This window comes from Numenius arquata, chromosome 22 (genome assembly GCF_964106895.1).
Source record: "Numenius arquata chromosome 22, bNumArq3.hap1.1, whole genome shotgun sequence".
Classification (NCBI taxonomy): Eukaryota; Metazoa; Chordata; class Aves; order Charadriiformes; family Scolopacidae; genus Numenius; species Numenius arquata.
In genome coordinates, this window is record NC_133597.1 from 5312624 (window position 1) to 5325670 (window position 13047).

Consider the following 13047-nt stretch of genomic DNA (forward strand, 5'->3'; position numbering starts at 1 on the left):
TATTACTGTGGGGTTGTTTTTTTTTTTTTTATATATATATATATATACACACACACACACGCGCACGCCCACACACATATACATACATATATATATATATAAAAAAATATAAAACTGAGCTATATAGATCTCCCTCTGTCCCTCGGTTCGCTTGATCCCGCCCGCGAAGGTGAAAGGCGACGGGAAAGGGGGTCCCGCTCTCCCGCGGCCCCCCCCTCGTCCCCGGCGACCCGAGGGCGGGAAGGCGAGGGGATGCGGGGACGGAGACGCTCGTCTCGTTGGGGACCGAAACACACCTAACTCCATATACAGCATGCAGTAATGGCAGCGGAAGGACCCTGCTGGGAACCGTGGCTAGAACGCTAACGAAAAAAAAAAAATTATATATATATATATGTATATTTATATATACTGTATATATATATCCCATAAAAAGATTCAGTGTCGCCCTCCGCCTCGACGCGTGGCGAGGGTCGCCCGTGCCTTGGGCGGGAACTGTTCGGACGACCGCTTTTTTGGGCCGGTTTCGGGGGGAATTCGGTGTGGGAATCCTCTTCCTCCTCCTCCTCGCCGACCTCCTCGGCCGGTCGCCTCCTGGGCTGCGCGGCGCTCAGCGAACCGATGTCTTCTCTCGCTCCCCCTCTCCTTTCTGGATTTCATTTCTTCCTCTTTTTATTTCTTTCTTTTTTTTTTTTTTTTTTTTTTTTTTTAACTCCCCTCTTTTTTTTTTGCATTTCTGTTTTTTAGGAACTAAGAGTTCTAGGCTCGTATCAGAAAATATAATTAATAAAATTAACTGTGACTCAGAATCCTTTATCATTCACGATGTCCGCGGGTGATATGATGAATGCGTGGCTCGACGCCGGTCTCCTTCCTCCCTTTCCCTTCCTGGTGGCGTGGAAACTGTTGAAGATCTATATATCTATACATATATATATATATGTATACGTGGAGAAATATATATATATATGTCCTGGAACACAAATGGCGGCACGGTCCATGAGAAGACGGGGAAATCTCGGCAAAGAAGAAAACTGGTGCGTCCGGAGGGAGGGTTCCCCGGGGGAGGGAGCGGGTGGGCGAGGGCGGTGGAGGGGACCCGGGGTGGGGGGGACACGGTGCCGTGCCCCCCATGGCCCTACCCGTCCTCCGCGATGCCCGCGGCGGCGAACGGCGAAAACGGGGGGTGAAAAAGGGGGTGGGAGACAAAAATAAAATAGGGGAGGGGGAAAGAAAAAGACTCAGTCGCGTTGCATCTTCTGCAGGAAGCCTTGGATTATTATTTTTTTTTTCCTCTTTTCTCTCTTTTCCAAATTCCCGATGTGTTTTTGTTTGGTTTTTTGTTTTGTTTTTTGCGTGATTTTTCCACTCTCCCCCTCCCCCAGGTGGCCTGGCCGGATACTCTCTCAATTCTTATGATTATTTTCGGAAACGGTGAACACTTCTTCTTCTTCTTCTTCTTCTTCCTCCTCCTCCTCCTCCTCCTCTCCTTTCTGCTTGCCCTCGCTGGCCGTGGTCGTTGCCGCCGCTACTCCGCGGGCCGGCTCTGGGGTCAAAACTGGCGGGCCAGCTGGGCGAGCGGGAGGGCCAGCAGCCAGGCGCAGCCACCTCGTCGCCAGGCGCCGTTGTTCCCGTCGTGCACCGCTCCGGGACCTGCGGGAAGGGGGACAAACGCCCGCCGGGTTAGCCACAAAGCCACCAAAAACCATACAACACACATGGGAAGAACCCAACCCAACCGCACCGCTTGGGCACCCCAGTGCTACGGCACGCGGTGGCGTTAGCCCATCTGAGACAACCCCGGGCACCCCCATCCGCCCCTGCTGGCCACCCCCCCCTCCCCACTGACCCCAGTCTTTGAGACATGACCTCCCGTGGTCCCGCTACGGCCCCAAATCCCCATCCCGAGCCCCTTCCAGCCAACCTCCTCCAACACCCTTTTTTTCCATCCTTCAAATTTTCCCCAAATTTCCAACCACGCTTTTAGGGGAGATGGTCGCTTTGGCCCCACACTGCCAGCACTCTGCCAGCCCTGTGGGTCACCATTTGTCTCCCTTGGGGGACACACTGTAACCGCCTGCCCACCCAAAAGAGACACTGCCAGCAGCCCCACACTCGGGACTCCATGTTCTGCAGAGCCTGTGTGGGGCTCTCCAATGATCACAAAGACCTAGAACATCTCTAGAAGAATGAGGTGGGTCAAGAACAGCCAAGCCCATCCACGCTGTTGGGGAGCACAGGGCACCCTCACCGAGAGAAAGGGTGTGGAGGGTGCCTGGCCCGGTCGCTTCCACCAAAACACCTCAAAAAGTTGGCCCAGGGGAACACTAGGCTGGGAAAAGATCTCAGGAGGGCATCCAGGCTGGTGCCCTGCCGTGGTGGGGCTGCCCATGAGGTCTGATCGACCCCGGGATGTGTCCCCTCACTTCAAAGCCTGACTGAGATGCTCAGAACCATTCTCCATTTGGTCTCCCACCACTTACTCTCTTCCAACACGCTCACAGACACCTCACAATGCTTCCCGCTTAGCCCCATATCCCAGCAGGGCCTGGAAGCCATGCACAAGGACAGAGATGGAGACGCGCTACCGCCGTAGCCCTCACGACATCCACAAATCATCCCCAGGACTCAATACATCACAAACGAAGCTATGGAGCCCCAAAATCAAGATGACACCGAGCCAACTGGCCAGTCAATAACGATGGTGTGGCAGAGTGTGGTCCATCTTGGCCACCAGTAACGGCGGAAGAGGACCTTCCGCCTCTCCACCCCTACCACGTCCCAGAAAAAAGGCACGAGGAGCATCCCAGAGGAGAAAGGACCCTCGAGACCATTTACACGGCAACACAGACCCCAAAGACATCCCTCTTTGCGCCCCGGCAACAGGGAGGAGAGCGCGGTGACAATGGGGAGGGAGTGCAGGGGGACGGGGCATGCAGACCACCACCAGACGGGCACGGGAGGAGGCAGGATGGGAGGGCAGCCAGAAAACACCAAAAAAAGCCCTAAAATCATCGCTACACCAGCAGGAGTGGTGGGTTGTGGGGCGGGAGGCAGCTGGTGCCGGGGCTCCCGGTGGGAAGAATCCAAAGGGGCCCGTGGGGAAAAGGAGCAGGGGGGGGTGCTGGCATTGGGGGGGGATCCCCGAATTACTGACCTTTCCAGGGTGTCAGAGCGGTAGTTGTCTCTTCTAAAAAAATTAAAAAAACAAGCAAAAGTTAAGGCAAAAGGGCAATGCAAAACGCAGGCTCGAGGTGCTTGGCTCGGCCCTCGAGGGACCGGGGAAAACGAGCGGATGGGGGAGAAAATGGGATGCTGCCGTCCGAATCACACCCTGCGCCCCGAGCAAAAAAGTGAAGCCCAGGGGCTCTGATTTGGGGGATTTTGGGGGTTTGGCTCTCCCTTGCGCTCCTCCTGGTCCTTCCCTGGTGCCGGTTCATTGCTCCTCCCTCTCGCTACATCCCAATGGGTTTATCCCCTGCGACACCCCACGTGGGTTTATTTCCCAGCCTCTGGGAAGCGACATGAACCACACAACGGGGCCCAAACGAAGGGCTTTTCTTTTTCCCCAGCTCCACGACACGCTGTGGTTCCACCGAGCGCTCCGTCGCGTTACCGACAACGCCAAACGAGCTGCCAAACATGGTGGCAGATGCCTGTAATAACGACTGCTAGCCGTTAAATAAAGCGCCGGTTGACCTCCCTGAAAAAAAAAAAAAAAGATTTTAAAAAAAAAAAAAAAAGGGATTAAAAGCTGTACGCTACATTAGCCTCTGTCACACGGCCCCGGAATGGCTCACATCACGGTACCCGCAGGGATTAAACCTCCATTTGGGAGGTGGGAGTGGGGAGAAACTCCAAAACACACGCTCAACTTCAGGGAAAAGGGGATAGAGACAAAATTGTCCCCCAAAACCTCACCCGGGAGACCTTTCTCGTGACGCAGGCAGCGCAGCCGTCGCACGCAACTTCCCTCTTATCTTTCATTATGATAAATAAAGACACGTTAATTGCCAGACTGGAGGTACCGGTTGCTTAGGGACCGGCGAGCTCGGCCCAATGATGCTCGGTAGCGGCAAGCGGGGCCACCTCTCTTACTGCTAATTATGGGGGGGCTGCTCCCGGTGGTGCCGAGGAGCCCCGTGCTGGGAGATGAGGGACCCCCTCGGGTCCGCAGTGGGTGAGGGGGGCCTGGGGAACCTCGCGCCTGGTGGGAACTCACTTAATAAAGACTGAAAGAATCATTAAATCAATGTGGCTTTATGGAAATTATGGGCGGTCAAAGGACTCTGATTTCAATCCCTGATGGGATTCACAGAGGGACCGACAAAGCTAACGGGGAACACAGAATCATAGAATGGTTTGGGTTGGAAGGGAGCATAAAATTAATCCAGTCCCACCCCCCTGCCCTGGGCAGGGACACCTCGCACCAGACCAGGTTGCTCCAAGCCCCCTCCAACCTGGCCTTGAACCCCTCCAGGGATGGGGCAGCCACAGCTTCTCAGGGCAACCTGGGCCAGGCTCTCACCACCCTCACAGCAAAGAACTTCTTCCCCAGATCTCATCTCAATCTCCCCTCTTCCAATTTGAAGCCGTTACCCCTCACCCTATCACTACATGCCCTTGTAAGAAGTCCCTCTCCAGCTCTTGGAGGCTTCACTGCGTCCCACCTGACGCTGCCATCATGCCACAAACCACAAAAAAACATCTCACGGGTGAGAAACCAAATACCTGACAGCTCTTGCAAAGCCATCAGCAGAGAGAAGTCATCATTACGTTTTGGGGGCTGTTCATCCATCCTGCATCTGTGGATGCCAGCCCGAGGTCCCACTCTACTTAAGATTTAAAGCCCATAAACCCCTAGGGACCTACAACACCTAAGGATGTAGACGTAGCCCTGGCCATGCCAGGTACTTGGCACAGGCAGCTTGGCACAGCCACCATAAGGATGGACCCAGGGTGGCTCCCCCGTGCTGGAGACCTCCCTCTCCCTGAAAAATGGGGTTATTGGTGACACCGATGACTAGGAAGAGAGCTGAGATAGTTCCTTGGCAACTTTACCTGTATCCTGGGCAAAGGTACCTGTTTATCACTTACAGCACGGAGCTTTGGGGGGAATACATGGTTATTAGGCTCATTAACATCCAAGGTTAGCTCTACATCGTGGCTGTGAGCACAGAGCCGGGCATCCGAGATGGGACCAACTCCTCATCTTCCGCTGTCCCCATAGAAACTGCTTCCTTGAGTCACATCCAACCCTTTCCCGAGGATGAGGAGAAGGGAACATCCCTTCCCGGGGGTCTCAACACACCTTGCTCACTGTCCTGCAACGACTCCCTAAAGAACCTGACACACATTTCAGGGCTGCCCACTATCTCACTGAGCTTTGCACGCTGAAGAGCCCTGCCTGCTGACCCCAAGCCACCCCAACCAGGGGCTTGGGGGCGAGGAACGCTCGTCCCCCCCCTCTGCTGCCCTCCAGATATACAGTAACAAGATGTAAGGACAACACAGGGCAGAACAGCCAGGGACATGATGCAGAGCCTCGCGCATTGCCCCGCTCCTGCTGCTTGAGCTTGTGCGCTCAGGGAGAACACAACGGAAGACAAAATTACATGACAATGGATTATTTACAGCTTTTCTAAGACACCGGCATGGGAGATGACCAGGATGATGGCAGCTCATTGCCCATACATCGTCCCCCTGCCAGGGAGAACCAAACTATCTAGGAGGAAAAAACGGGTGGGCTGCTTTAGAGGAGAGGGAGTGACACGACACATGGCATGGCCATCACTAAAGGGTGACAAACATCACAGAATTATTAAGCCACAGACTGTTTTGGGCTGGAAAGGACCTTAAAGATGATCCAGTTCCAACCCCCTGCCCTGGGCAGGGACACCTCCCACCAGACCAGGTTGCTCCAAGCCCCCTCCAACCTGGCCTTGAACCCCTCCAGGGATGGGGCAGCCACAGCTTCTCGGGGCAACCTGGGCCAGGCTCTCACCACCCTCACAGCAAAGAATTTCTTCCTGAGATCTCATCTCAATCTCCCCTCTTTCAGTGTCAAACCCTTCCCCCTCATCCTATGGCTCCCCTCCCTCATCAAGAGTCCCTCCCCAGCTTTCCTGGAGCCCCTTGAGGGACTGAAAGGGGCTCAAAGGTCTCCCCGGAGCCTTCTCTTCTCCAGGCTGAACAAGCCCAACTCTCCCAGCCTGACAAGCCACTGCCACACCGGGCACCGCTCCTGCTGAACCAGCAAAGCTTCTCATACACAGACGCAACAAAGGAAGGGAGCTGCGAGGCATTGCCGTTGGCCAAAATACACAGGAGGACAGCAGCAAAGGGAGACCAGATTTCCAGAGACACCCTTCCTCCTACCCTGCCATGCTTCCTACTTTGTAACCAGATTTTCCTTCCATTTCTGGCAAACACTGCACATCTACAAGCCAGCCCGGTCCCCAAGTTTGGATCCTCCATGACCCTTCTCCGCTCCACCCCATGTCTTCTAGGGAAAACGGGGTGTCCTACAAAGTCTTTGCGGGTTTAATTAAATCCACTCTATGCACTAGGAAAGGGTCTGCGACACCATGAGGATTCAAAGCCCTAGGAAACCGGAGCTTTCCGTCAAAAACTCTTAGCACTGATTAATGCCAACCTCCCGCCCCGCTCCACGGTTTGCTTACCACCGGCTGGTATTAATGTCACCTACTGTCATTGCTCGCTGCCGGGTGTGACGGCCGGGGGAGGATGGGTCGCAAGGAGGAAGACCACATCAGAAGGAGACGGAGGTCCCCAAGCCCTGCTCCTCCCATAGGGCTCAGCCATGAGGACCGCCCGCCCCGAATCCCAGCCAGGGAAATATCCCCACGGCGGTGGCCAGGGATGAGGTTTGACAAATCCATCGAGCTATTACAGCCCTTTCGAGCCTTAAGCCGTGTCAGACGGATGCATCGCTCTCATCCAGCTCCGGCACGCAAAGGAAAGAGCCCCTTGAACAACAGTACGAAGCTTCTCCCCCCTCTCTGCCCTCTGGCCTGCCCATTTCCCACTGGAATCATCACTAAGAATATATCTGCTTGGAAGGAGAGGAAAATGCAACCTGGACGATGGCGGAGCCACCAGGGACATTTATTTTTGGACAGGCACGGGGTGCCCTGTGCCACAGCCCAGGTTTGCCGTGACGACCCTCAGCACCACCTCTTCTACCACCGATCAACACAAGAGACTGCCTTCAAGCACATTCTCTCCTAGAAACTCGTCAGAGCGAGCAGATGGACAACGCACAGCCAAGCCCTAACAACTTTGCAGTGACCACAAACCCCGAACACAGTGCCAAACACCTCTGAACAGTGGCAGACGTGGGGCCTGAGTTGGGAGGTGGGTTTGGAGGCTTTCACCCTTTCCCTGGTCTTGCCACCACCTCCGATCCATGTGCCAGGGCAAAAAGCATCAGTAGCAAACACACCCTTCCCCAAAAGACAAAAAAAGACCCATCTCGTGTCTCGCACATGGTTGATCTTGCCATTAAGCCGTGTCCCAACCCCGGCTGGTTCCCTCGGCCCCACTCACCATAGAGGATCATGCTGGCGTTGGTGTTCCCTAGCTGGTTGGAGGCGACGCAGGTGTAGTTGCCGTAGTCCTGCTCGGAGACGTTGAAGAAAGTCAGCCTGGAGAAGAAGGCTTTGTTCTCCACTTTCAGTCCTTTCTGTCCTTCAGCCAGCCTGGGAGAGAGGAAGAAGGAGAGAAGGTCATGGAGGTGGCATTGGGAGGAGAGGACTCCACTATTTTTCATGATCCTCTATTTCCTGGTCCTGCCCCAGAGCGGGGACATCAATTTTGGGGGAAAGATCAGGCGTGAAGATGGAGAAGGGAAGGTATTGGGATACACATGGGAAATGGACGCGGCTCTGCTCGGTCTCCTCCCTTAGCTGCCAGCCCTCACTGTCCCCATGATGTCTAGAGGTCATGGGGGTCCTCACGGATGCGGAGTCACTGCTGAAGGCTTTGGGGCTTGCTAAAAGGGAGAAGGAGGGATCCAGGGAGGGTATCTGGGAAAGGTCCCTTCCCACCCAGCAGAAGAGCTGATTTCCCTCTCGGGTCAGCCTCGAAGGCTCCTTGGTCCCCCTGGCTCCACGGGACGCCTTCTCGCACCTTCCTTCCCCTGCCCTGAACCCAGGGTGCCCCTGGACCTCGCAGAGAGGAGGAGATGGGGCTGGCAGCATCCACAAGCAGCAGATGCTGCAGCAAACCCCTTTGGTGGACCCTAATGCTGGCATTAACCGAGAGCATTGACTTCCCTGAACTGGTGTCCCCGTTCTGCTCCTCTCCTGCAGCTCCATCGCTTCCTAATTCCTCCCGGGAGGTGCTGGATCCCCATTATCACCCCTGTGGGGCTCCGACTGCCAACCCAGCCTGGTTGAGCCCCCTCTTGCCACCGCTTCGTGGGCCCCCATGATCTGAGCTGCTCCCGAGCAAGGCCTTTGATCCACCACACAAACCTCTGCCTGCTCCTCTCCTCCCAAAAGAGCCTGGGCGAGTGCCCTCAGCCTCTTCCGTACCTCCTGTAGCATCTTCTCCACACAAAACATGCCTCCTAATTAGTGACCTGCGTGGCTCGTCCCGTGTTGGGACGCACCACGGCCCCTCTGGGCTTCCCAAGGAGAAGCCACCCAAGATTGAGTTAAAAAACCCTTTGTCTGGGGTCAGAGAGAGACATTTCCACAGGGGTGGGACCCTACCCTGGCTGCGCTGCTCCCCTCCTCGGTCCCTGGCTGCTACGCTGGGGGGGACACGGTAGCTGCCGGTTGACCTAAAAGGGTGACTTTCACCCCAAAGGTGGGCAGGTCACCTCTGCAGCACATCAAACCCTGTCCCTCGACCGATACCGCATCTCTTCTGCTTTTCCAAGAGCGAGAGGCTGATGCTGCCTTCTGGCCACCGTGTTTAAAGAGATGACAGGGGTTTCATCCCCTCCTACGGGCTTAACTTGGCACTGCCAATGTATTTTCTTACCACTTTTTTACCATAAGACTGTAAGATAGAGGTGAAGGCGGCAGCGCTTCTGCCCACGTTACCTACCCAAAACCTGTCTGACAGAGGCTCCTGCAAAATTCCACACCCCCCCTCAAATGCCCCTCATCTATTTTCCATCACGCAGACAGCCCCAAGTTAAATATAAAGCCCTGACCTGCTTTCAACAGACACTGAGCAGCGTCTACTCCTTCTGAGATGCCCAAATTAGCCCCCGACAAGCTCAACCTGCTGCTGTTGGTGGGGGTGAAACCTGCCTCCCCATCCAAACCCCAGCTGAGCCAAATTTTATCATGGATTTGCCCATCTACCTCAGCCCCATCGCTGAGACGGGACCGGTGGGCAAATCCCGAAGCTGCTGGCCCTGGGTTGGTATGTGTCCCCCCACTTTTGCCCCCTCCCAGGGCTCTTACCGCTTGTCGTCTTTGTACCACTGGAAGTCGGCGGAGGGGACGGCAGAGGCTTCGCAGAGCAGGATGCCCTTCTGCCCCACCGGCACCCCGGTGCTCTTGGCGTCCGAGATGTACGGTGGGTCTGGGTGGAAAACGGGAGACCTGGATTCAGCTCCCGACAGTCTCCGGGCATCCCTCCCCCTTCCCCTTCCTCCTCTAGTTCCCTTTTCTTAAGGAGCCCAAACCATCTCTGAGCCTGTGCCTTGCTTCAGCCGCTCTGGCACTGCACCCAAGCGATTTGGGGCATATGGGAGACCCCACACCCCAGCCCAGGGAGGGCTTCTCCGAAGACCGGGGCCCCACAGCTCTCGGGAACCACGTGTGACCCTCTGCGGACCCCAGATGGCACAAGGGGTGGCCGTGGAGGAGTTTTGGGGCATCTTCAGCTCTGTCCCTGAGCACAAATGGTGCTGCTTTCTTGCTTGCTCTCTTTCCTTCTCTCTTGCTTTTTTTTTTTTTCTAACAGAAAAAAATTTCCTATTTACTGCTCACTTCTTTCCTCTCCCTGGAGGTTATCGGCACAGCATCTCACCATGGGCGGAAAACCCAGGTTGATGGAGACAGCTGAGGAGGAGGTGGTGGAAAAAAATGGAGCTCGACTTGAAAAGAAGGGGGAAAAAGGCCAAAACACCACCTGCTCACAAAACTGTCGCCGCCTGTTTCGGCTCCGGGGGCGAAGGCTGGGTTCGCCCCACTTCCCACCCCCATCCCTGTCCCACCCCTGGTCCCCCCGCAGTCCCGTCCCGCCCCCCCCCAGGCTACTCACAGTTGACGGTGACTTTGACTCGCTGGACGACGGGGGCCGCCACGTCGTTAGAAGCGCTGCACTCGTACTCGCCCGACTGCTCCCGCGTGATGCCCGTGATCTCCAGGTACTCGTCCTCGCTGATGAAGCCCACGGCTGCAGGGGCGGAGGGAGAAGGCTGTGAGCCATGGGGAGGCGCGGGAAACCTGTGGCACCCTGCCCTAGGACACCCACCTTGCCCCAGCACCCCAAGAGGACCCCTGCCAACAAGGTGCCTTGCTGACACCGGACCTCTGTGGTGGCCCCGGTCCCCCATTCCGAGAGCATCACTTGCTGGAGAAGCGCAGGATGGGCAAAGTGGTCCTCTCCAAACCCGTATCCTGCTGGAGTCACCTGAAATCACCTCTCCTTGGCATCTCCGCATCCCACCCTCCTTGTGGGGGGCACCACTGGGCTCCCCCAGCTCTACATAGACACCCCTCTCTTATTTTTCACCATCAGTTAATTCGCAGCCAGTTTATCCCCCTTAATTGTGGTGCCAACATCTCCCCCCACCTGCATCTCTTCATCCCCGGGCCTCTCCAAGCTCATTTCTGCGGTACCCATGGGGGGCTGCATTCACCCCCCTCTCCCACGCTCGGGCTGCCCCACAGCTCCTGGTTTTTCTCAAAGCTGGGGAGAAGCCATCGGTGGCTTTTTTCTTTTGTCTGGCATTTTATGCCTCCCCCCCCTCTTCCTTCCCTGAGCCCGCTTTGCTTTGAAGCCCTCCTGGAAACCCACGGTGAGACCTGATAGTCTCCAGGTTGCCAGAGATCGTGGTGTGACAACAAACCGCAGAGTTAAAATACAGAAACATCTGTCAAACGTCCCCGAGATGAACAGCACAAGTGGGTTTTCGCCCCCGAACCGGGACGACTCGGCCCTTCCTTCTGTTTCCATCTCCCCATCGGATCTCCTGCCGCCCAGACGCCGTAATTACTGTGCCAGGCATCTCCCAGCCCAGTGTCACACTTAATATTCCTATAAATTTTAAACGGTAGTCCTTGGTACATATGTGTGGCAATTGGTGTCATATTTTAATTAGGCTTGCCCTACACCATCTGAAATTAATAATAGCTCGAATTACCAGTGTAATTTATAAATTAACATTGCTGGAGCATTAGGAAATAAATTAGCTCTGGACAGCTGTTTCTGGCAGGCAGTGCCAATGGCAGAGAGGCCGGGCACGGGTCCCCGGTCCCCAGGGGATGCTCGCTCGGCGGAGCCCTCGCTTCCCACCATCCCTGCGCTACCGTGACCAGCTCGCCGCGCTCGACCGGTCACCCGTCTGCATCTCGCTCGGACAAATGACAGCAAAATATACACACGGGAGGCTCCCGGCACGGCACACGCCGTCTGCATTCCACCGGCTGATGCTTTTATAACATCCCTTCCCACGGTACATAAACAGGAGCGTGGCCACACGCCACCGCCCACCTGGAAACCACGTGTGTGCGGGGTTTGCCCTGATCCAGCACCGATGCTGTTTCTCTGTCACCCCCGCACGGCTCGACACGGCCAGCACCCGCTGGCATCCTGCTGCTGCCATCCCAGGTGCAGCTTTTGGCAGCTCAAACGGGTACAAATGGGCTCAGAATTAACGAAATCACGCCTTGGCTCTCCCCTGTGCCAGACCTCACATTGGCCACGGGAGTTTGCAGGTCTGCTGCCCCCTCGCGCTCCCCCACAGCCGAACCCAGGACCCCCTGCATTCCACTATCATAGAATCATAGAATGGTTAGAGTTGGAAGGGACCTTAAAGATCATGGAATTCCAACCCCCCTGCCATGGGCAGGGACACCTCCACTAGAGCAGGTTGCTCAAAGCCCCATCCAGCCTGGCCTTGAACACCTCCAGGGATGGGGCATCCACAACTTCCCTGGGCAACCTGTTCCAGTGCTTCACCACCCTCACAGTGAAGAATTTCCTCCTAATATCTAATCTCAATCTCCCCTCTTCCAATTTAAAACCATTACCCCTTGTTCTGTCACTACACTTCCTGACCAAGAGTCCCTCTCCGGCTCTCCTGGAGGCTCCCTTCAGATATTGGAAGGCTGCTCTGAGGTCTCCCTGGAGCCTTCTCTTCTCCAGGCTGAACAACCCCAGCTCTCTCAGCCTGGCTTCACAGGGGAGGTGCTCCAGCCCTCTGATCATCTTCGTGGCCCTCCGCTGGACCCGTTCCAACAGGTCCACGTCCTTCCTGTGTTGAGGACTCCAAAGCTGGACACAGTATTCCAGGTGGGGTCTCACAAGGGCAGAGCAGAGGGGTAGAATCACCTCCCGCGACCTGCTGGCCACACTTCTCTTGATGCAGCCCAGGATGGGGTTATCTCTCTGGGCTGCCAGCGCACGTTGCCGGCTCATGTTGAGCTTCTCATCCACCAACACCCCCAAGTCCTTCTCCTCAGGGGTGCTCTCCAGCCATTCTCCGCCCAACCTGTATTTGTGCCTGGGATTGCCACGTCCCAGGTGCAGGACCCTGCACTTGGCCTAGTTGAACTTCATGAGGTTTGCATGGGTCCACCTCTCCAGCCTGTCCAGGTCCCTCTAGATTACATCCCTTCCCTCCAGCATGTCAACCACGCCACTGAGCTTAGTGTCGTCGGCAAACTTGCTGAGGGTGCACTCTATCCCACTGTCCATGTCTCTGACATGGCTGACCTAACTGGGAAGGCTGATCTAACTGGGAAAGGCACCCCGTGATCTTCAGAAAGGGGTGAAGTGAGTTTTCCCCTGATGAATTGCCGATGTCCACCCGCGCCCTCGGCCCCGCGCCGTAAT

At 55.8% G+C, this 13047-nt stretch overlaps 1 protein-coding gene across 4 annotated transcripts in view; it reads right to left on the reverse strand.

The window, feature by feature from the left end:
* Positions 1-1309: 1309 nt before the first annotated feature.
* The window catches only part of LOC141474578 (protein CEPU-1), a 387134-nt gene continuing 375396 nt past the window's right edge, over positions 1310-13047 (reverse strand). For 2 of the 4 annotated variants that reach the window (XM_074162529.1, XM_074162528.1), the window contains 5 exons: positions 10249-10383; positions 9444-9564; positions 7570-7721; positions 3158-3190; positions 1316-1653 (listed from right to left, as the gene is read on the reverse strand). In XM_074162529.1, the coding sequence (XP_074018630.1) occupies positions 1553-1653; positions 3158-3190; positions 7570-7721; positions 9444-9564; positions 10249-10383 (542 nt within the window). In that variant the 3' untranslated portion in view covers positions 1316-1552. Of the gene's footprint in view, positions 1654-3157; positions 3191-7569; positions 7722-9443; positions 9565-10248; positions 10384-13047 lie in introns of all 4 variants that reach the window. The other 2 variants (XM_074162531.1, XM_074162530.1) reach the window with 1 other exon arrangement.